The sequence below is a fragment of the Coregonus clupeaformis genome, chromosome 7, assembly GCF_020615455.1.
Source record: "Coregonus clupeaformis isolate EN_2021a chromosome 7, ASM2061545v1, whole genome shotgun sequence".
Taxonomy (NCBI): Eukaryota; Metazoa; Chordata; class Actinopteri; order Salmoniformes; family Salmonidae; genus Coregonus; species Coregonus clupeaformis.
This window is the reverse complement of record NC_059198.1, coordinates 58,308,056-58,329,698: the sequence shown is the minus strand read 5'-3', so window position 1 is coordinate 58,329,698 and position 21,643 is coordinate 58,308,056. Positions and strand designations below refer to the sequence as shown.

Below are 21,643 nucleotides of genomic sequence, written 5' to 3'. Positions count from 1 at the left end.
ATGTAGAAAATAGAGTAAATAAATACAAACCCTGGAATGAGTAGGTGTGTCCAAACTTTTGACTGGTACTGTAAAACCCTATTGAATGAAAACTCCTAAAATAATCTGTTGGCCAGCCGTTTAATTGAATTTAATCAGTGGGCGCAAGGGGAACCATGCCTACAAAGCTGCGTTATGCACCTGCAGAAAGTAAGTCTGAATACCAACTACAGAGAAGGGCATAGGAAAGACATACATTTCCAAATGTCATCCTTGTGTTTCATAAATCTTACTGTGGAAAAGGTGATATGTTGATATGCTTATTTGCTGCAATATGACTGATTTTCACATTTGCCTCCAGCAATCAAAGTAAAATAGATCTAAAACCATTGTCATTTATATTTACAATTACCGAAATGATGGTGTGTCTACAGATTCACAGTATTCTGAATTTGACTTAAATCCCTCATAATTCCACCACCTTCACGCACGTTGAACCGATGAATAAGGTCGAGCAACCTGTCGGTTCCAAGTGGAACATCTTTGTTTTTTCCTATAGAAATAACACCAATCTCCATGCACTGTAATTTGTTAATTGATTAGAGCTATTGATAAGAACTAGGTAAATGAATAAGCTGTTTGGAAAAGGGGATTGTAAATATAAATGACAATCGTTTTAGATCTATTTGACCTTAGGATCGCTGGAGACAAATGTGAAACCAGTCATATGGCAGCAAACCGAAGCGTATCACCTTTAATATCACCTATTTGATCTCCACCGCAGATAAATAGCGGATGAATAGCATGCTATTCTCATGCTTAAATTCAAGGTCAGAATATGCTAGTGCAAAAGTTCATAAAAACTGAATTATGTTCCATTTATGTGCACTTAACTCAGGTCGGAATTCGCCCCTGACTGAACAGCTTTACAAGAGTGAACCCTGCACACCCTTGATCAGGGTAACCACTGTCTGAACAAATACCTGAATTGCTTCAGTTCAATACCAAGCCTTATGAAATGCATCAAATGTAAAACATGCATGGTGTGCACATTTCTCTGGATAAAAGTGTGTTGATTGTGCAGAGAGTGTGTGTCAGTGCTCCAGCTACCCCCCAGTGATCTACACCATCTCTGCAGCAGCCGGCATGCTTCTCCTCATCCTCATCTGGCTGTGTGCAGCAGAGCGTGGAAGTAGGCTAATCAACCTGAACCTTACCACCATATACCACAACCAAGCATGTTATGTACAAATCTACAGGGATGAGCAGTCCTCACTGTTAATCTCTGAATTACTTCAGACTATTTCCAGACACATGATGAACATTATGTTTCCACATCTGATTTTAGTCAGGTATAAAATCATGAGTACATTTGCCAGTATAAAAGTATGCCTCATATCCGTTTCAGGCTAAGCTGAGAAAACGTCATAAACCACAAGCCCCCACCCCCATCTATGAGGAAATTAACAGTGGGTGTCGAGGGGCTGGAAGCGCCCGAAATAACCATCCGGTGCCTTCACACCTGTAGGAAACAGAGTTCCCCTGTGTACGCCAACCCCCAGGCCAGGCAAGCACAGGAGAACCACTACGCCAGCCCCAAACACATCACTCTGAAGCCCTGAGCAAACCACACAGAGGGTGCATGTCGTGCCCCCCTAATGTTTTTTAAAAGGGGAGTGGACACTGATGGCAAAAATGACAAAAATAAGACTACCAGAGTTTCAGATGTAGATATAAATGTTGACAGGTGGGAAAGAGTTGACTCTACAGGATCTGATGTCATTGCTTTTTCAAGTGTGTGCAAGATCGTAAGCAACGGTCAACTAGTGGTCCCACCTCACCTCTCTTTTCTACAGTGTCAAGGAGTCACCCAACTATGGTTGCTCAACAAACATGACTACAGTATGAGAATGGAGAAGACTTACAGAGCTAGTGTATAGGTCACTGTGCCTGTATAAGTGTGCTAGTGGTGACGCCCTTAAGGCACAGCTGCCCTCAGAACACGATCTAATAGGGAAAACTTCCAATCTGCAAACTAATTGACAAACACTAACATAAAGAACCGACCACAATACCCTATAACAGCCACGAAAAAAAAGCAATTTTATTAATAGTTTGAAAGAAGCTCCATAGTTCATGAAAACATTTTTTTCGGTGCATGTCATTTAACAATCACATTCTATGAGGAGAAAAAGATATTGAGAAAAATAAATCATTACAAGCCACTGACCTTTCTTTAAATCTAAGTAAAGACATTTTCCCTTAATATTTCAAAAACAAAAAGGCAAAAAGCCGTCCTAACCCCAAATCCCCGTCCCACCCATCATCCCAACAAACGACAGAACACACAGATAGCCTTGGGGATGACGGGCACAGTGCTAAAGAGTAAGACGCTCATTGGTTAAGGAATACACAGCATGGCCATGTAGCGCTAGGTCAATCTGAATAGACAGCACGGTGATGTAGCACTAGGTCAATCTGAATACACAGCATAGCCATGTAGAGGGAGGTCAATTTGAATACACAGCATAGCCGTGTAGCGCGAGGTCAATATGAATATACAGCATAGCCATGTAGAGCGAGGTCAATCTCTTGTGGTCCTCTGTAGCTCAGCTGGTAGAGCACGGCGCTTGTAACGCCAAGGTAGTGGGTTCGATCCCCGGGACCACCCATACACAAAAAAATTATAATGTATGCACGCAGTGTGACATGTATGACTGTAAGTCGCTTTGGATAAAAGCGTCTGCTAAATGGCATATTATTATATTATATTAATCTGAATACACAGCATAGCCATGCAGCGCGAGGTCAATCTGAATACACAGCATAGCCATGTAGCGCGAGGTCTATCTGAATACACAGCATAGCCATGTAGCGCTAGGTCAATCTGAATACACAGTATGGCGATGTAGCGCTAGGTCAATCTGAATACACAGCATGGTGATGTAGCTCTAGATCAATCTGAATTAAGAAAGCCGGATGTTGGGGTCATCAAAGTCCCTTCCCAACCCCCAAACATGTGCATAGATCAAGACCCTTTACAACCTGCTAGTTTTAAAAACATCCTCCAAATAAATGCGGAAAACTTTCCGCAACGTCATTTTACCCCGTTATTTAATATCTGCCATAAGAGAGAATGACAGAGGAGACAGAGTAATGCACAATGGTCCTTATTCAGTTAGGACAGGACCTCTAAGAAAATACAATAAAGATTCAAAACATACAGATGTGCATGTTCTTTCACTGTCATTTCCTTGATCATTTTGTTTTTAAATGTAAAGCAATTTTAATATATAGATTTTATATATAAAGCGCTCAATTTGTAAGTTCATTTAAAGTCTTATTTGGTTAATATGTACGGTGCCTTCAGAAAGTATTCACACCCCTCGACTTTTTATACATTTTGTTGTTACAAAGTGGAATTAAAATGCATTTGTCATTTTTTGTATGATCTACACAAAATACTCTAATCTCACAGCGTAAGATTAATTTAAACATTTGTAAAATAATTCATGAAAAATAAACACAATATATCTTGATTAGATAAGTATTCAACCCCCTGAGTCAATACATGTCAGAATCACATTTGGCAGCTATTACAGCTGTGAGTCTTTCTGGGTAAGTCCAAGAGCTTTCCACACCTGGATTGTGCAACATTTGGCCATTATTCTTTTCAGAATACTTCAAGCACTGTCAAATGGTTTGTTGATCATTGCTAGACAACCATTTTCAGGTCTTGCCATAGATTTTCAAGCAGATTTAAGTACAAACTGTAACTCGGCCACTCGAACATTCACTGAACATTCTTGGTAAGCAACCCCAGTGTAGATTTGGCCTTGTGTTTTAGGTTATTGTCCTGCTGAAAGGTGAATTCATCTCCCAGTGTCTGGTGGAAAGCAGACTGAACCAGGTTTTCCTATAGGATTTTGCCTGAGCTTAGCTCCATTCCATTTATTTTTTTCCTGAAAAACTCCCCAGTCCTTAATGATTACAAGAATACACAGGTTAGTATTGTGGAGTAACTACAATGTTGGTGATCCATCCTCAGTTTTCTCCTATCATAGCCATTAAACGCTGTAACTGTTTTAAAAGTCTCCATTGGCCTCATTGTGAAATCCCTGAGCGGTTTCCTTCCTCTCTGGCAACGGCGTTAGGAAGGATGCCTGTATCTATGTAGTGACTGGGTGTATAGATACACCATCCAAAGTGTAATTCATAACTTCACCATGCTCCAAGGGATATTCAATGCCTGCTTTTTTTTTTATCCACCTACAAATAGGTGCCCTTCTTTGTCAGGCATTGGAAAACCTCCCTGGTCTTTGTGGTTGAATCTGTGTTTGAAATTCACTGCTCGACTGAGGGCCCTTCCAGATAATTGTATGTGTGGGGTACAGAGATGAGATAGTCATAAAAAAAGAATGTTAAACACTATTATATTGCACACAGAGTGAGTCCATGCAACTTATTATGTGACTTAAGCACATTCTTACTCCTGAACGTATCTAGGCTTGCCATAACAAAAGGGCTGAATACTTATTGACTCAAGACATTTCAGCTTTTCATTTTGTATTAATTTGTAAAAATTTAGAAAATCATAATTCCACGTTGACATTATGGGGTATTTTGTGTAGGCCAGTGACCCAAAAATCTCAATATAATACATTTTAAATTCAGGCTGTAACAACAATTTGGTAAAAGTCAAGGGGTGTGAATACTTTCCGAAGGCACTGTAAACTGCTACGGATTTAGTAACAAAGGATATTTTCTCTTCTTTCTGAAATCCCTAAGTTTCAGTGCTTAATGTATTTCTTTTTCGTTTATCATCCTTTTTTAAAATTAATTTTTTCATACATTAAAATGGAGTGGAGTTGGAACTCTGGAACGCTGGCCTTCGAGACAACATCCACTTTTTAATGTGTGCAAGATAGTGAGCAATTGTCTTTTTTTTTTACAAAGGAAAAATGCAATCAATAAAAACGCACAGGTTTTAGATAGTCCATGAAATCAACATAGAACAAAGATGTCAAAGGTCTATACAACATGACAACACTGTTGGATCCCAGAGTTCTGAAAGTAGCACAATATTAAAATCTTCATTCTGTAAAGTGTTTTTGTTATTCTTTTTAAATGGAAGTATTTGTCCTTTTCTTTTGTTTTTCCAACATTCTCATACAGTTAATTCCTTTTCCTCGAACTTCAGAAAAACAAAATGGTTGTAAACCGTCAGTGGCCTTGCAGAAAAAAAGCAAACATAACACAGGAGATTTTAACAAAAATGAAACTGAACGAAAGCTAACAAACCAAAAAGGTAGGCACCTCTGAAGTGAGCCTTGTAACCAACCCTCCTTCTGATGTCTTGTCCTTCTGTTTCTCCCGGAAAAGACAGGGAGAGCTACAAGTCTCTCTACCCAAACTATGGCCACAGGTCTTCAAAAATACTTTTTTTGTAACTTTTTTCAATATTAGATTTTTTTTGTTGCTTTTCTATACTTTTTATGTTTATAATCTGAAAAAAATGGTGCAATACTTATAATTAATAATCCATTTATTTTCTTGGATTATTCCACAATGAAAGCCACTACAAGGTAGATAAACATATTACAGATTAAAAACACTTATTTTCTTAAGTCCTTGAGTAAACATTTACACGTGAATAGTCGCCGTCTGCCCCCAGTACTTCATCTTACGTTGTTCGATTAGCTAGATGAGGGGGAGGGCTGACACTCAGTGCAACGCTAGAGTCTAACAATAAACATCAGAATATACTTTTGACAAGCCAAAAATAAAACATAAAACTAATATACTGAATAGAAATAAAATGAAAAAGCGGAGATAATTCCCGCTGTAAATCACAGGCTCACGATCGTTTGAAACCTCATACACACTGTCTTTCAAACAGACACACACACATCCATCCATCCACGAACCATACAGTACAGGCAACCTTGTGCAAACACTCAGATACAACAGATGTCATTTAGCCTTTTTTTTTATATATATCTTTGTTTTTAACAATCCTCATTTTTCTAATTTTGTTCACTCGGAACAGATGTTCTGAAATATCTAGGAAGTGTATGAATGAGACAAAAGTACTACAAAGTGTTCACATTACATTATTGGCGCTTCTTTTGATTCAAGTATTTGTATTCTTTATTTTTGTATTACTCTGATATGTTAATATGATATTTATCTTCTGGGAAATATACAGAGAAGGAGAATACATACGGGTAAGGTTGGACCTGGGGCAGGGAGAGCGGGCTTAGGGTAAAGTGGAAAGAGAAACCTAGCTATATACACATATACACACTTGGATGTATACATGTATATAAACTAGCATGTGCAAATTCAACCCAGGCCCTTGAGAAAAATGATTTGTTTCCCTCTTGAAATCGGGTCCCTACCCCAGAACCTACTCTGGTCCATGATTGAGAAGCATACTTTGCTTAAACTCCAGTTGCCTTTGAATGATTTAAAAAGGGAGATTCTCTTGACTTCCTACACCAGTCATCCATGGTGTATATTGGCGGGTCGATAAGGTGAGGTAGGGGTGGGGGGGTAGAGTGACAGGTGGTCTCTCTCAGTGCTGGTGCTGCACGGAGAATCCTGGGACGCCTCAGACTTGACCCCCCATTTCAGGAGACCCCTCCGCCCCCAACCCCTTTTTTGTGACCCTATACCAGTCTGTTGCCTCGGGAGCCCAGCGTGGAGCAAAACAATTCAGGTTTTTCAGAAACAGGCAATTAGTGATTGTTGCTAATGTCACACGACGACGAGTACGAAAAACAACTCTTGGAAGAGGGCCTTTCCCCTTTTAAGACTTGGTACCGAACAACAAAACTGTGAGGTGTGTCCTGGCCCTGCTGACACGGTGGGCCCCACCTGGACCCTGACCCAAAAACCCAGATCTGTGGAAATGTTCTGTTCTGTTGGTGGTGCACTCTTGAGGCCGGAGGTCAGAAATGAACACCATCGATACAGCGTTTCAGAAGGTAGCCCCAGTCAGAGTGCCACAGTTGGGGGAAAAAAGGCTTGCAGAGACAGAACGAGGCCTCTCAGCCTAGGAGTGCACAGCAAAAAACATACTTTAGGCCTTTTTTTTAAATACATTATTTTTTTTGTAGTTTAGTTTCTACTTTTTGTCAAAACCTTAACAATAATAATAAAAAAAAAGATTACATGTTTTTGGTTTTATAAAAGGTGTACCCGATGTGACCCATCAACAGTGCACACAGACCACCGCCTGTTTTCTTTTCTATTCTCAGAAGTTTCCCCCTAAAATGTATCTTTGATAGTTGGGACAAGGGACTGCCTATATGTCCTGCCCCAAATATTACCCCCCATTCCTCCATGACCATATGCCTTTAAATCTAGGATGCAGGAGAAAATGTAGTCTCAAAACTACTGAATCATGGGAATTGAAGGCTCATTTGACAGCAGAGACAACTCAATGTTAAAATGGCAGGGTGGAAATTAGATATTTTAGTCCAGTTGGCACATGACACAAGGACTCCCACAAAACCCCCATTCCCACCACTCATACCTCTCATACCACTCAGCAGGTTATTATTAGTGTTATGTTAAAGCTCTTGAAATCGTCATAATGAACAACTGTACTTTACAGATGTACTTTACACAAAGCTAGAGAGCCAACAGGGGAAAGCCGAGTCTACTCAGTGGTCCTCCTCCTGAGGTGTGTATGTATGAGGGATATCAGTGAGACTGAATTACAAAAACACCATAGTGATGGGGCAGTTGGGAGGGTAGTTTGGAGTCTGCCTAGTGCTGGCTTGTAGGAAAAAACGCCTGGGGGGGTGGAAAGGAGGGGGTTAGACAATTGGCATATGGTTGGTGGACTGATGGTTGATGGCTCTGAGCGCGAACCTCTTTCCTTGCATAGAAATCGAGTGCTGCGTCAGTTTATATGGTATTCAGGTTGACAAAGAGGGATAGTGATATAGGAGTCTGTCTATTCAGTCTGCCAGAGAGCTCCGAGACAGACTATGGAAAATAAAGCACCAGTGTGAGTGAGGCCTGACTGGACTGGAGGGTGTGTATGTGTGGAGAGGACAACATGGGGATGGGAAGGGAGAGAGGGTGGGATGGGCTGAGCTGGGCGAGAGAGAGAGAGAGAGAGCGAGAGAGGGCAGCAGAGACTGTGAGGGGGGGCGGAGGGAAAGCATGGTGGCAGGCCGGATAGATAGATACCCACTGAATTTTTTGAACTACGACCTCCCACACCTGATCTGACTATACATTAGAACCATCAGGTCTGCTCCTGAACCAAAACACTGACTGTCCAACAACCACACCAAATGAACCACCCCCACTGAGATCTGCAGTGTCCGTCTCCATAACATTCCTGTGGTGGGCTGCGTTTGCTGAGGTGCGCGTCGAACCAGAAGTGTTTTAGTTTCTGCTTAAGAGCAGTAAGAGCAGGGGGCAGGAGAGCAGCTGAACACTGCATGGAGACGTCGACAAACATCCATAAAAATCATAATCATCAATAACATAAACAATAATATCATCAACAATGACGACAACAGCAACTTTGACAAAAACTAAAATAACAACACTGCCGATTTTTCCAGAAACGAAAATAATAAACCAAAACAATTAAACCAAAGAAAAACTTAACACAATTCAAAAACCACTCCATCTCTGGCTAAAGTGATCCTTGCATGAGAGACAGAGATAGGGAGAGAGGGATAGAGAGAGATAGAGAGAGGGATAGAGCGGGATAGAGTGGAGGTGATGAACAACAGAAGCTGGCGCAGTAGTAGTAAATACGAATCGGACAGTTCTGACAGCTGCTCTTGGGCACCAGAGGCCCGGGAAGGTCCCTGGGGGAACCAGTCTGTGAGGCTCCCCAGGGAGGGAGAGGGGGAAGGTGGGGTGAGAGAGCTGCTGCAGAGGCCTGGTGTGGAGCTTCTAGGAAGTCCACCCCCTCCGCAGCAGGCAGGCACTCAATGGCCACACGATCATACAGGTTGGCAGGGCTTGCGAAAAAGGTTGAGAGATAGAGAAAATGGCGATCCCTCTGCAGAATCCGTCCACAGAACATTGCCGTAGCGTCTAGTTGCATCTCCAGACAACAAGGCTAAAGATTTTCAGTCATGTAACAGTGATATTTACTTTTATAGAGTAAAAGGGAAAACAGGCGAGTGCTTCGGGGTCTCAAACCCGATAGTGCCCAATGTCAGGTTTAAAGTTTTTCATTCTTTCTTTCCTTGTCATCCCTTCATTTTGCTACCATTTCGGAAACTTTCCTGCTACCACACACAGGCTGCAAGAAAGGGAAGGTTTAAAATTAAAAAACAAAATGACAACAGAAAATAGTTTCACATCTGTGTTACAGTTCATAAAGAGTTACGGAGAAGCCACGTCGTAGTAGATTGCTTGTTTTTTAGTTTGAGTATTTTGTCTTTGCTTTCTTCAGTGTCACACGCTTCTCCTCTCTTCTGATTCGTTGGCATTGAAGTGAAGGAGCTTGACGCTCTTTGCTAAGTGCTATGATAAACCACCTCTTTTTATAAACCAGTTATATATTTGTTCCATACTTTTTTGTACCAAATACAACAATGGAAAGAAAAAAATGCATTGTTTCGTCTTGTGGATAGATAAGGAACACGTCTCGTTTTGGTATAATGCCCCTACACCCCCTTCCTTACCCCCGTACCCCTCTAGTCAGTCATTGTTGTATGAGGCTGGATTAGAAAGACCTAGTCAGAGAATGAATAAGAAGTGCTTGTTGTATATCCTTGTTTCAAGGATAAGTCAGTCCAGCCAGCTCACACACACTCAGGAGGGTTGGGGTTTGGGTTGGGGGGGGGGGGGATATATAGAGTCCTTGCTGTTTTTGATTTAGTCTCCACTCTTGAAAGAGGTTCGTGAGAGAAACCTTTTGAGTACTTGGGGTGGACGGTAGTAGAGAGTAGTCTGTGGCTTATATTGCACGTCACTTGAAATGGTGTGAAGAAGAGACTAGTGGACCACGGTTATTACTGAGGTCTTCCACAGTCACAGAAAAGGGGGAACCAGACCGCAAGTTCGTCCTTAAACGAGTTGAGGTGCATTTCAAAATAAGTGTTTTCTTAGTTCCATAGAGCAGTGGTTACTAGACTTCAACAAGACGGTCATACACACATGTAAACACACGCCCCAGGAAAGATTGACACATTGGAGTAATATTTCTCTCCGCTTATTTTGCGATGGTTCGGGGAAACAAAACTCCTCCATGACAAAATGGCTTTAAAATGAACAAGGCGAATAACTTTTGCGTTTGCATCATCAATCCCTTTAAGAGTGGTGGGGACTGAATAATATGCTTGTGACCGCCGAGGCTTCCAGTTGCGAGCTGCTGTGGCCTCAGTCTCTTACAAGCACATTGTCTCCCCTCGGTTTTCGCTGGCTCAGAAATGAGTGTGCAATTCTCAGTACGTTTTCTTCAGTAAGTACAGAGTGAGTGAATCAGTGAATAAAGGAGGGGAACCAGGCCAGGCGGGAGGTTAAGGCTAGTATTTAGTGCTGAGAAAAAACAAACGAGAGAAATTCCGACTGGTAGAAAGTTCTGGAACCTTTCCGACAGGAAGGGGATGGGCTTTGGGAATGATGTGTATCTATGGTTTCTCTGAGGTGTGGATTGACTGCTGCCAGACAGCAAGGGAATATGGGAGTTTTGAAGATGGCAGCTCGTTGTTTGTAGCAGTTCGTCTAAAATACACGTTTCAAACTAGAAATATTCTCAGAGTAAAGTTAATTAGTTCAAATGTTTCTCTTTCCTTTGTTGGTTGAGTCAAAGGCATACTCCAGCTTTTCCGAAAGTCAAAACTTAAAACACTAACCCAAGCCTCTCGCCGAACAAATCCAAAATGAAATGGCGTTTTCTAAACAAAAAAAAGGAAGAAGAGGGTGAGCAGCGTGGACACAGAAGAGTCGCCTCGTCCTCCTCAAGTCTGTCCCTCGATCATCCCACCCACACTGATTATCACCACGTTGATTTGCTTGGTTTTTGCTCCTCTGACTGTATACATGTGTATATGTATATGTGTAGTACTGTGTAGTATTCCTGTGTAGTAATCCATTCCTCCTTTTTCTAGCATGGAGCTCCGTGACGTGGTCCTACATGGACTCCCCGCTCAGCAGGTCCCCAGGCAGCAGCGTGTTGATTGGAGTAGGACTCCCCATGACCCGCCCCTCCTCTCCGCTGGGCGGTCCCCATAGGCTGGAGTATTGGGGCACGCCCCCCCACAGCAGGTCTCCGCCTGTCTTGGCTCCACCTCCTCCCATGCCGCCACTGCTGCCACCAGAGTTCCAGTGGGGGTGGCCAATGGGGTGCGAGGACCTGGGCCCGGAACCGCCCATCCGTGTCTGATTGACGCCTGGGTCAGCCTGCCAGCTGGTGGTTGAGGCTAGCTGCTGGCCCTGTGCAAAGAAGCGCTGGACCTCTTCCTCCCCAGCAAACTCTGCCAGGATGGTGGTGTTACCCAGAACGCACCTGGACAGGAAGAGAGAGAGACACAGAGGAGTGTTAGTTAGTTAGCCTCGTTGAAGTGGCCATTCTCATACACTACTTGTGATGCTATAGATACAGTTCTTTACCCTTTGTGGATGCAGGCCGGGCACCCACTAAAATATGTCTAAGTTCACATTTTTCCAAATTCTAAGCTTTACAAGTTCTAATTACACAGTTCTAAGTTCTTTCACACCTGACAGTTCACATGACACAAGTGTTTCTGCCTACGAGCAGTGAGAGGGGCAGGAAAGCTGCCAACAACTACATCTCCATACATGTGCAGGGACTTCTGGGCCTTGGCGGCCTCCTCCTTGGAGCTGTAGCGCACTAGTGCGTTGCCCTGGGTCAGGTTGAGGTGGAATGTGATGAGGGGGCCATGCTGCATGCATAGCGTCCGCAGGGTGGAGCCGTCTATCTGGGGGGTGAGGTTCCTCAGGACCAGCCAGCTACTGGTCCTGTTGGAGCTGTCTGTACTCCATGTGGTAGCTGCTATAAGGAGGACAGAGGGAGAAAGAGAGAGAGTGGGAGAGGGGAATAGAGAGGGAGGAAAGAGCAAAATAAACCTAAAATGCAGAATTGCTCTATATCTAACACCATGATGGCACAATGTCAGAAATGGATTCTCCAAGGAGCCAGGAAAGATGGGTGGCGTATTCTAAGCAGTAAGCTCTGTAGTTTAGGTAAACCACAGTGTCAGTTGATCGAGAGAGAGGTGTGTTCAACCACAACAAGGCATTCTCTGGGCGTTGTCTAGCCCGCCCTGGGCTGTACCAAAAACGGCTCCTAGTCTCTGCCTGCCAGGCTACAACATACACCTCTAGAATCTGACCTTTGGTCATCTTCTACTCTAACGCAACATTTATGAGGGCTGCAGCTTTTTATGGCAGGCACAATAAATAGACTACATTGTTTGGAGAGTAAGACAGATGTTACATGAACTTCATAACTGATCAACTGCACATGCACTGGTTGGACCAAAACCCATTCAGTCAATTCATTTATCCAGTCAGTCAGCAAGTCTCCATCCAGTTACTGAACAATTAATCAAATGGCCACCAGGACTATTTGCATTGAAACCCCCCTCCCTTTGTTTTTACACTGCTGCTACTCGCTGTTGATTATCTATGCATAGTCACTTTACCCCTACTATGTACAAATTACCTCTACTAACCTGTACCCCCGCACATTGACTCGGTACCGGTACCCCCTGTATATATAGCCTCATTATTGTTATTTTATTGTGTTACTTTAAAAAAATATATATTTCTTTTTTACTTTAGTTTATTTAGTAGATATTTTCTTAACTCTATTTTCTTAAAACTGCATTGTTGGTTAAAGGCTTGTACGTAAGCATTTCACGGTAAGGTCTATACCCGTTGTATTTGGCGCATGTGACAAATAAAATTTGATTTGATTTTGATTTGATTTACCTGAAGAGTAGGAGCTGCTCCAGCCTTGGGCTAGGCCCAAGGAGTTGCCTCCCCAGGTGGAGGAGGGCTTGGTGGGGTTGGTGAGGCCCGGAGGGGGCCGGGTAGGGGCGGCTGTGTTACTGCGGGGCCCCTGGGGGACCTTCCACAGCTCGTGGGACAGAGAGACCTGGGAGGGGTGGGAGATGGGCCCTGGGGACCAGGTGGACTTCATGTCCGACAGTTTACCTGAAAGAGAGATAAGAAAAAAACCACATTGATTGGTTGGCAACAATTGGAGATACTTGGCATTCTTCTATCAACAACACACAGGGAACTAAACAACCCAAAACACTAGTCAGAATAATACCCTGGTAGAGGGGTTGTTGACTGTAGAGCATAGCAGAGCATTCATTCTGCTTTTCCTGTATGTGTTTAACCAAAAACTGAGATAAACACAGCTAGGATTCACTTCAGACACACACAGTCCCAGACCACACTGAAATGACTACAGTAGATCACAGGGTCAGTCTCAGTCTCAGTCCATGCCTCACAGTATGGGACAGATCAGGCCAGGAACACAGATAGACCCCTTACTAGAACTATAGTAAGATATAGTATATAAACCCTCCTCCCAGTTCCCCCCCTATTCTCTCCTCTCCCCCCATGCTACACACAGGGCTGGGGATACACCAACACCACCAGAGGGAAGATGTATGACGGGTACAACTAAAGAGGGAGGGGCACACAAAACGGATGCGACGGTAAGGATGGGGTCCTCCTCTGGACCAGGTACTGTGCCACCAGAGACAGGGCTGGGAGGAGGAAAGGGGAGGGTTGGGACAAGCATCAACACTGATGGGGGGCAGGTGGACAAACTAGCTCAAAGCGGAAGTCACCCCTACCCACAGATCTAGGACCAGATTATCTTATCACCTGATCCTAAACATAACCACTCAGAATACGGTACGATATAAGATTTGACCCTGTATCAGTGGTTAGAGGCGACTTCCGCCCACTCCGACAAACTGTGTACCTGGGACGTCCGTTTCCGGGGACGATAGACTGAACGAGCTAGAGTACGCACTGACTGGCCAATCGGTGGAGGGGGGCAGGGCCTCATTCTGAGATGAGGTGGGGGAGGAGCCTATGGGGGCATTACGTCCAGCAAAACAAAAACAGAAGAAGGGGATTGGGAGAAAAAAAGAAAATCTAATAAAGAAACAGAATAAATGAAAGAGGATGACTGAATAGCTGTGGTGCTCTGTGGCTGTGTGATATGGGACAGTTCAAAGTGTTGGGAATAAGATGACCTAGTAGTGTAGATATACAGTGAGGGAAAAAAGTATTTGATCCCCTGCTGATTTTGAACATTTGCCCACTGACAAAGACATGATCAGTCTATAATTTTAATGGTAGGTTTATTTGAACAGTGAGAGACAGAATAACAACAAAAGAATCCAGAAAAACGCATGTCAAAAATGTTATAAATTGATTTGCATTTTAAATAAGTATTTGACCCCTCTGCAAAACATGACTTAGTACTTGGTGGCAAAACCCTTGTTGGCAATCAGAGGTCAGACGTTTCTTGTAGTTGGCCACCAGGTTTGCACACATCTCAGGAGGGATTTTGTCCCACTCCTCTTTGCAGATCTTCTCCAAGTCATTAAGGTTTCGAGGCTGACGTTTGGCAACTCGAACCTTCAGCTCCCTCCACAGATTTTCTATGGGATTAAGGTCTGGAGACTGGCTAGGCCACTCCAGGTCCTTAATGTGCTTCTTCTTGAGCCACTCCTTTGTTGCCTTGGCCGTGTGTTTTGGGTCATTGTCATGCTGGAATACCCATCCACGACCCATTTTCAAGGCACTGGCTGAGGGAAGGTGGTTCTCACCCAATATTTGACGGTACATGGCGCCGTCCATCGTCCCTTTGATGCGGTGAAGTTGCCCTGTCCCCTTACCAGAAAAACACCCCCAAAGCATAATGTTTCCACCTCCATGTTTGACGGAGGGATGGTGTTCTTGGGGTTATAGGCAGCATTCCTCCTCCTCCAAACACGGCGAGTTGAGTTGATGCCAAAGAGCTCGATTTTGGTCTCATCTGACCACAACACTTTCACCCAGTTCTCCTCTGAATCATTCAGATGTTCATTGGCAAACTTCAGATGGGCCTGTATATGTGCTTTCTTGAGCAGGGGGACCTTGGAGGCGCTGCAGGATTTCAGTCCTTCACGGCGTAGTGTGTTACCAATTGTTTTCTTGGTGACTATGGTCCCAGCTGCCTTGAGATCATTGACAAGATCCTCCCATGTAGTTCTGGGCTGATTCCTCGCCGTTCTCATGATCCTTGCAACTCCACGAGGTGAGATCTTGCATGGAGCCCCAGGCCGAGGGAGATTGACAGTTATTTTGTGTTTCTTCCATTTGCGAATAATCGCACCAACTGTTGTCACCTTCTCACCAAGCTGCTTGGCGATGGTCTTGTAGCCCATTCCAGCCTTGTGTAGGTCTACAATCTTGTCCTTGACATCCTTGGAGAGCTCTTTGGTCTTGGCCATGGTGGAGAGTTTGGAATCTGATTGATTGATTGCTTCTGTGGACAGGTGTCTTTTATACAGGTAACAAATTGAGATTAGGAACACTCCCTTTAAGAGTGTGCTCCTAATCTCTACTCGTTACCTGTATAAAAGACACCTGGGAGCCAGAAATCTTTCTGATTGAGAGGGGATCAAATACTTATTTCCCTCATTAAAATGCAAATCAATTTATAAACATTTTGACATGCTTTTCTGGATTTTTTGTTGTTATTCTGTCTCTCACTGTTGAAATAAACCTACCATTAAAATTATAGACTGATAATTTATTTGTCATGCATCGTCTACTTTTTCCCTCACTGTCGCATGTCAACAGATTGTACATGCAATATAAAACGTTCCCTCCGTGACCCTTTACTGTTCTCTCCCCCTCTGCACCTATCTTCTGCATCTTTATTCTCATCTCACACTCTCCTCTCTTCTCCATCTCTCTCTCTCACCTCTCCTGTCCCCCCTCTCTCCCCTCTCTCTCTCACCTCTCCTGTCCCTTTCCCTCACCATCCCTCCCTCTCTCTTACCTCTCCTGTCCCACTCTCTCTCCCCTCCCTCTCCTGCCCCCCCCTCTCCTCCCTCTCCACCCTCCTCATCATCATCTCCACCTCCCTCTCCCTCCCTTTCTGCTTCCCTCGTCCTCCCTCCTCACCTCTGCTGCGGTCTCTCTGCAGGTAGCGGTTGACGTCCTGGATGTTGGTGTTGATGGTGGGGCCGCTGGGAACGCTCCCCGGGGTCATGTTGGGGTCGTTCTCCGGGTCGATGTTCTGAAGGCCCTTCCAGGGCACGCCCGGGCAGAACTCTGGAGGAGGAAGTGATGAAACAGAAGTGATGATTCAGGAAGTACTACAATTGTCATTCCTCTCGATCATTTACATGATTACCTGGTTAAGTAATGTAACTGTATAAAAAATGTGGTGCTTGCAATGAAACTAAACCCTTCTGATAAATTCATCTGATAAATTAACTTGAAAACAGAACTAATTTGGCTACATCATTCCCATGATAATCATATTAGGTGAAATGGTTTTTGGCTGGACAGTAAGCAGTCACTGTAGCTGTCCAGGACTGTTTGCCACTAACTGACCTGGAGGCCAGGTGATGTTGGTACCGTTGACCATCTTGTCGTTGGGGCTCTTGCCCTGGCCCCAGCTGTCTGGGGGCACCAGGGGGTTGGTGGGGGACTCCGAGCCAGGCATCATGCCGTAGGGGCTGTACCCATCATCCATCTGGGGGGGCTTCCCGGGGGGGGCCAGGTTGGAACCTGGCAGAGAGGGGAACCAGGAAGTTGGTTAAGTCATCATGCTCCTTTCATATTCCCCAATTCTACTCAGTCCAGCTCAGTTCAGTTCAGTTCAATAAATCTTTATTGTCCCAATATTGGGCAATGGTATCAACAGTTCGTACCATGCTTGCCCAGGTTGGGCTCCAGAGGGGATGAGCCTCCAGAGAGGCTGTCCATGGAGTTGGGGTGTGTCCACTGGGAGAGGCGGGACTGGGGCTGGGGAGGCTCCTTCATGGACAGGCCCCCCACCTCCATGCAGGTTACATTCATGTTAGGATTCAGTCCAGCTGGGAGAGGGAGAGGGAAGAGGGGGGAGAGAGAGAGAAGAGGGGGGTTAAGAGAGAGAGGGAAGAGGGGGAGAGAGAGAGAAGGGGGAGAGAGAGAGGGGGAAGAGAGGGGGAGAGAGAGAGAGGGAAGAGGGGGAGAGAGAGAGAGGGAAGAGAGAGAGGGGGAGAGAGAGAGGGGAAGAGGGGGAGAGAGAGAGAAGAGGGGGGTTAAGAGAGAGAGGGAAGAGGGGGAGAGAGAGAGAAGGGGGAGAGAGAGAGGGGGAGAGAGAGGGGAGAGAGAGAGAGGGAAGAGGGGGAAGAGAGAGAGGGAAGAGAGAGGGGGAGAGAGAGAGAGGGAAGAGGGGGAGAGAGAGAGAGAGGGAAGAGGGGGAGAGAGAGGTGGGAGGGGGAGAGAGAGAGGGAAGAGGGGGAGAGAGAGAGGGAAGAGGGGGGAGAGAGAGGGGAAGAGGGGAGAGAGAGAGGGAAGAGGGGAGAGAGAGAGGGGGAGAGAGAGAGGGAAGAGGGGAGAGAGAGGGGGAGAGAGAGAGGGAAGAGAGAGAGGAAGAGGGGGAGAGAGAGAGGGAAGAGGGGGAGAGAGAGAGAGGGAAGAGGGAGGAGAGAGAGAGGGAAGAGGGGGAGAGAGAGAGAGAGAGAGGGTGAGAGAGAGAGGGAAGAGGGGGAGAGAGAGGGGGAGAGAGAGAAGAGGGGGAGAGAGAGAGGAAGAGGGGGGAGAGAGAGAGAGAGGGAGAGAGGAAGAGGGGAGAGAGGGGGGGGGAGAGAGAGAGGAAGAGGGAGAGAGAGAGAGGGAGAGAGAGAGAGAAGAGGGGAGAGAGAGAGAGAAGAGGGGGGAGAGAGAGAGGAAGAGAGGGAGAGAGAGAGGGAAGAGGGGGGAGAGAGAGAGGGAAGAGGGGGAGAGAGAGAGGAGGGGGGAGAGAGAGAGAGAGGGAGAGAGAGAGAGAGAGAGAGAGAGAGAGAGAGGGAGAGAGAGAGAGAGGGGAGAGAGAGAGAGAGAGAGAGAGAGAGAGAGGAGAGAGAGAGAGAGAGAGAGAGAGAGAGAGAGAGAGGGAGAGAGAGAGAGAGAGAGGGGGGAGAGAAGAGGGGCGAGAGAAGAGGGGCGAGAGAGAGGGGAGAGGGAGGGAGATTGGGGAAGAGGTGAAACAGGGAGGTAACACCAGATAAGACAAGTCAATAAAGCATTAAGGATGAATCACTAGTTTCTTGTTTTGCACTTTGTTGCTATGATACTTTATATAAATCCAATCAATCGTCTGGGACCTGTAACAATGATAACATACCCAGTCCCTGTCCTGCTATCAATCAATCAAATGTATTTATAAAGCTCTTTTTACGTCAACAACTGTCCAAAGCACAAACAAGCATGTGTTGTGCACGTTGTGGAACAGAGTCCCCACTCACAGAGAGGGTAGGGGCTGTAGGAGTTGGGGGACGACTGCTGCTCTTTGGTCTGCAGGTCGGGTAGGCCCGGAGCCTGGGGGTGGCCTGGGAACAAGTCCAGGGCTGATTTGCCTTGGCCGTGGTGCAGGCCGGAGGAGGAGAGGGAGCCGGGGGCCTGCTGCTGCTGCTGCTTCATCAGCAGGGCCTGGGCCAGCTGTCTCTGGTGTTGTTGGATCTGCTGCTGCATGTTATTGATTGTACGTGCGACCTGCAGGAAGAGGAAGTGACATCAGAGAGCGACACAAAGATGGTGGTCAGTTTATCTGTGAGCCAGCAGAGACCACAGGAAAAATTCAATAGGACAGTTGCTAGAGAGAATGGCAAGTATAGCCCCTTATACATACAAACTCTGCTTTTACTAGGGTTTAGCCAACCAGGTTCTCTCAAATTCACCAGACTAGGAACCCAGGTATGTCTGCAAAGCACATACACACCCTCTGCTATGGTAGAATGGTAAAACATTTTGGGGTTTTCCCCAGTATGAGGCCTGGCCGGGTTCAGGATCAGTAGATATAAAAAGGCAGCAATGGGTAAAACTAGTGGGCTGTATTTGAGAGAGAGGGAAGGGTCACAGAGGGACACTCACTTGCTGCTCTTGCTGTCGGATGGGGCCAGAAACATTACGCTGAGCCTGCAACATCTGCTGCTGAATTTGTAAACGCTGGTACGCCTGCAGAGGAATATACGTTTACACACAAATCCACAGACACACACATATGTATATACATACGCACATGCACACATACACACACAACATTTTGTAGTTGCTACAGAATGCGATCAGCCAAAACCCAAGTGTTTTTCACATCTCTAAGGCAACAAAGCAGTGGAGAAATGTATGATATAAGAGTGTACAGAGTGTATCTGCATTGTGTTTTATATGGAGGAGTGCTACAGTAAACTGAGAGGAGACCAGAAGGGGACTCACCAGTTGCAGCTGGTATAGTTGGTTCAAAAGGGTCATATGTTGAGGGTTTATTGGTGAGGTTAAAAGTGCAGGATTCAGACCAATGTTTTTTGCTGCAAACTGTAAGAGCTGTGCTTGAACCTAGACAAGAGAGAGACCAAAAGATACGGTTTTAGAAACCATAAACTAAGTACGAGAAAAATCGGTGGACAGGACTGAGGCGCTTAGGCACGTAAACTATGCTGAGGGGAGCTGAACAATGTGTGTGTGTGTGTGTTTGTGTGTATGAGTGCAAGTGTGTTTGTGTGTATGAGTGAGGGGAGATACTTAGACAGGGCTGAGAGGTGTGTGTCGTATTCACCAGGTCGTATTCATTAGGCACTAAACGGAAGACAAACCCAAAAAAGGATCCCTCCCTACCTGGACTTGTCTAATAACAACCTCTCGCTTTCGCTGTCCGTTGAAAACCATTTTACACCGTTTTCTCATAATGAATACAACCCTGGTCCGTGTTGTGTGTGTGTACCTGAGGGGAGAGAAACTGAGGCACTTGAGCGCGTAGACTAGGCTGGGAGGAGCCGAGAGGCGGCACTGACGGCTGAGGAGGAGGCTGCTGCATGGCCCGGGCTTGTGCTGCTCCGCTACTGCCGAACATTCCACTCTGCATCTGGGAGGGAGGAGAGGGAGGGAGGGAGGTGGGATGTGGGGAGAGAGGGATTGGGGTAGGGAGAGAGAGAGAGAGAGAGAGAGAGGTGGAAACGAGGGAGAACAGAATGATGATAGGGACCCACTTGACATTTATTCTGCACTGTAGAGGAAGAGCTGCAAGTCAACATTTCACTGAACCGTTTACAGCCATTGCACGAGACGAATAAACTTTGATTTGATTTAGATGTTTAAAAAGTCCAACAAGATTTAACAGGCTACGCAAAACCACAGTGAAAAATCAAAACCTACATACAGGCTCCCTCTAGCTCTGTCTGCCCCCTGCCAGTTTGTTGGTATGTCTGTCCATCGCCCTCTCTGCCTATCAGTATGCCAACAAGACCTTCCTCTTCTCAGACTTGTATCTTTTCCAGTCAGTCTGTCATTCAAGTCCGCATCACTCCCAAATCTGCCTATGGCACCTGTCTGTTGCCTGTCTGCTGTCTAAACCCTACATAGCCGTAGACAGTGTGCTGCCTACCTGTCTGTTGTTCAAGTTTTGCATGGCTAGGCCCTGTGGGCCGCCCAGGCCCTGGCTGGACAGAGGCAGGGCCGTGCTGGGCAGGGAGGGGAGTTTCAGGCCGAGGGGGCCAGGGGAAGGCATAAACGGTGAGGAGGTGTGGACGTCCTCCACCAGGCTACCAACACCGTCCTGCACCCACACAGACACAGACAGCCACAGAGGGAGAGCGCCACCATTACACTCTCAATGGGTTGATACATAAACTGAACCTTGCCCTGTACAGAAAAGCAACTCTCCCCTCATAACTAGTGAAGAATGGAACAAACACACTATTGAGTGAGTTACAGAACAGTGTGATGTACAGTACATTTTTAAATAATCTAGGCTTTAAAAAAATATTTTTGTCTGATTCCTTGATGAGTTATTTTCCATGGTTCCGCAGACCACTATGTCTGCCCTGGCTATACAGCATCTTCTAATTGAAGTACCCATGGACAGTATCGGAGTGTGTGATACTGGGGTTAGGGGGGGGGTCAGGGGTCATTACCTTGTCGAGGAAAGGGGAGCGATCTGAGGAGGACTCTTTGGAGAGGAGCGGAGGCCGGCAGCCCATTGGCCCCTTGTTGATCAGACCGTTGTTGTAGTCGGACATGCCCATCCCCCGCCTGTCCAGCTCTGTCTTCTTCTCCAACAGAGCACCTGAGAGAGAGAGAGAGAGAGAGAGATAGAGATAGAGATAAAGATAGAGCGCACAGGGATATTACCAACACTGATACAGTCAGTGACAGTGATATGGAGTACATCAGGGACAAGGAGTTAACAGAGTGTATTGAGGACTGGGAGAAGAGAGACTTACTCATGGCCTGGTCCAGGTTCATGTTGTTCCTCTTCAGAGCCTCCTCGGCTGGATCCCTCTGGACAAACACACACACACAAGGAACATCTGTCAGCAGAAATATCTCACAAATATGCATGCGTATGTGTGGTCCTGTGTGGCTCAGTTGGTAAGAACATGGAGCTAGCAACGCCAGGATGGCGGGTTTGATTCCCGCTGGGTCTACCCATACGAAAAAGTATGCA

The 21,643-nt window shown here is 45.7% G+C and overlaps 1 protein-coding gene across 1 annotated transcript in view; it reads right to left on the bottom strand.

Moving 5' to 3' along the window:
- Positions 1–4,842: 4,842 nt before the first annotated feature.
- LOC121570734 (trinucleotide repeat-containing gene 6C protein-like) overlaps positions 4,843–21,643 on the bottom strand; it is a 41,124-nt gene continuing 24,323 nt past the window's right edge. Inside the window, 14 exon segments of the mRNA XM_045221556.1 lie at positions 4,843–11,473; positions 11,767–11,977; positions 12,922–13,146; positions 13,934–14,044; positions 16,135–16,284; positions 16,570–16,746; positions 16,890–17,054; positions 18,450–18,696; positions 19,075–19,158; positions 19,417–19,536; positions 19,922–20,062; positions 20,582–20,752; positions 21,111–21,262; positions 21,420–21,477. Coding sequence (XP_045077491.1) covers positions 11,098–11,473; positions 11,767–11,977; positions 12,922–13,146; positions 13,934–14,044; positions 16,135–16,284; positions 16,570–16,746; positions 16,890–17,054; positions 18,450–18,696; positions 19,075–19,158; positions 19,417–19,536; positions 19,922–20,062; positions 20,582–20,752; positions 21,111–21,262; positions 21,420–21,477 — 2,388 coding nt within the window. The 3' untranslated portion in view covers positions 4,843–11,097.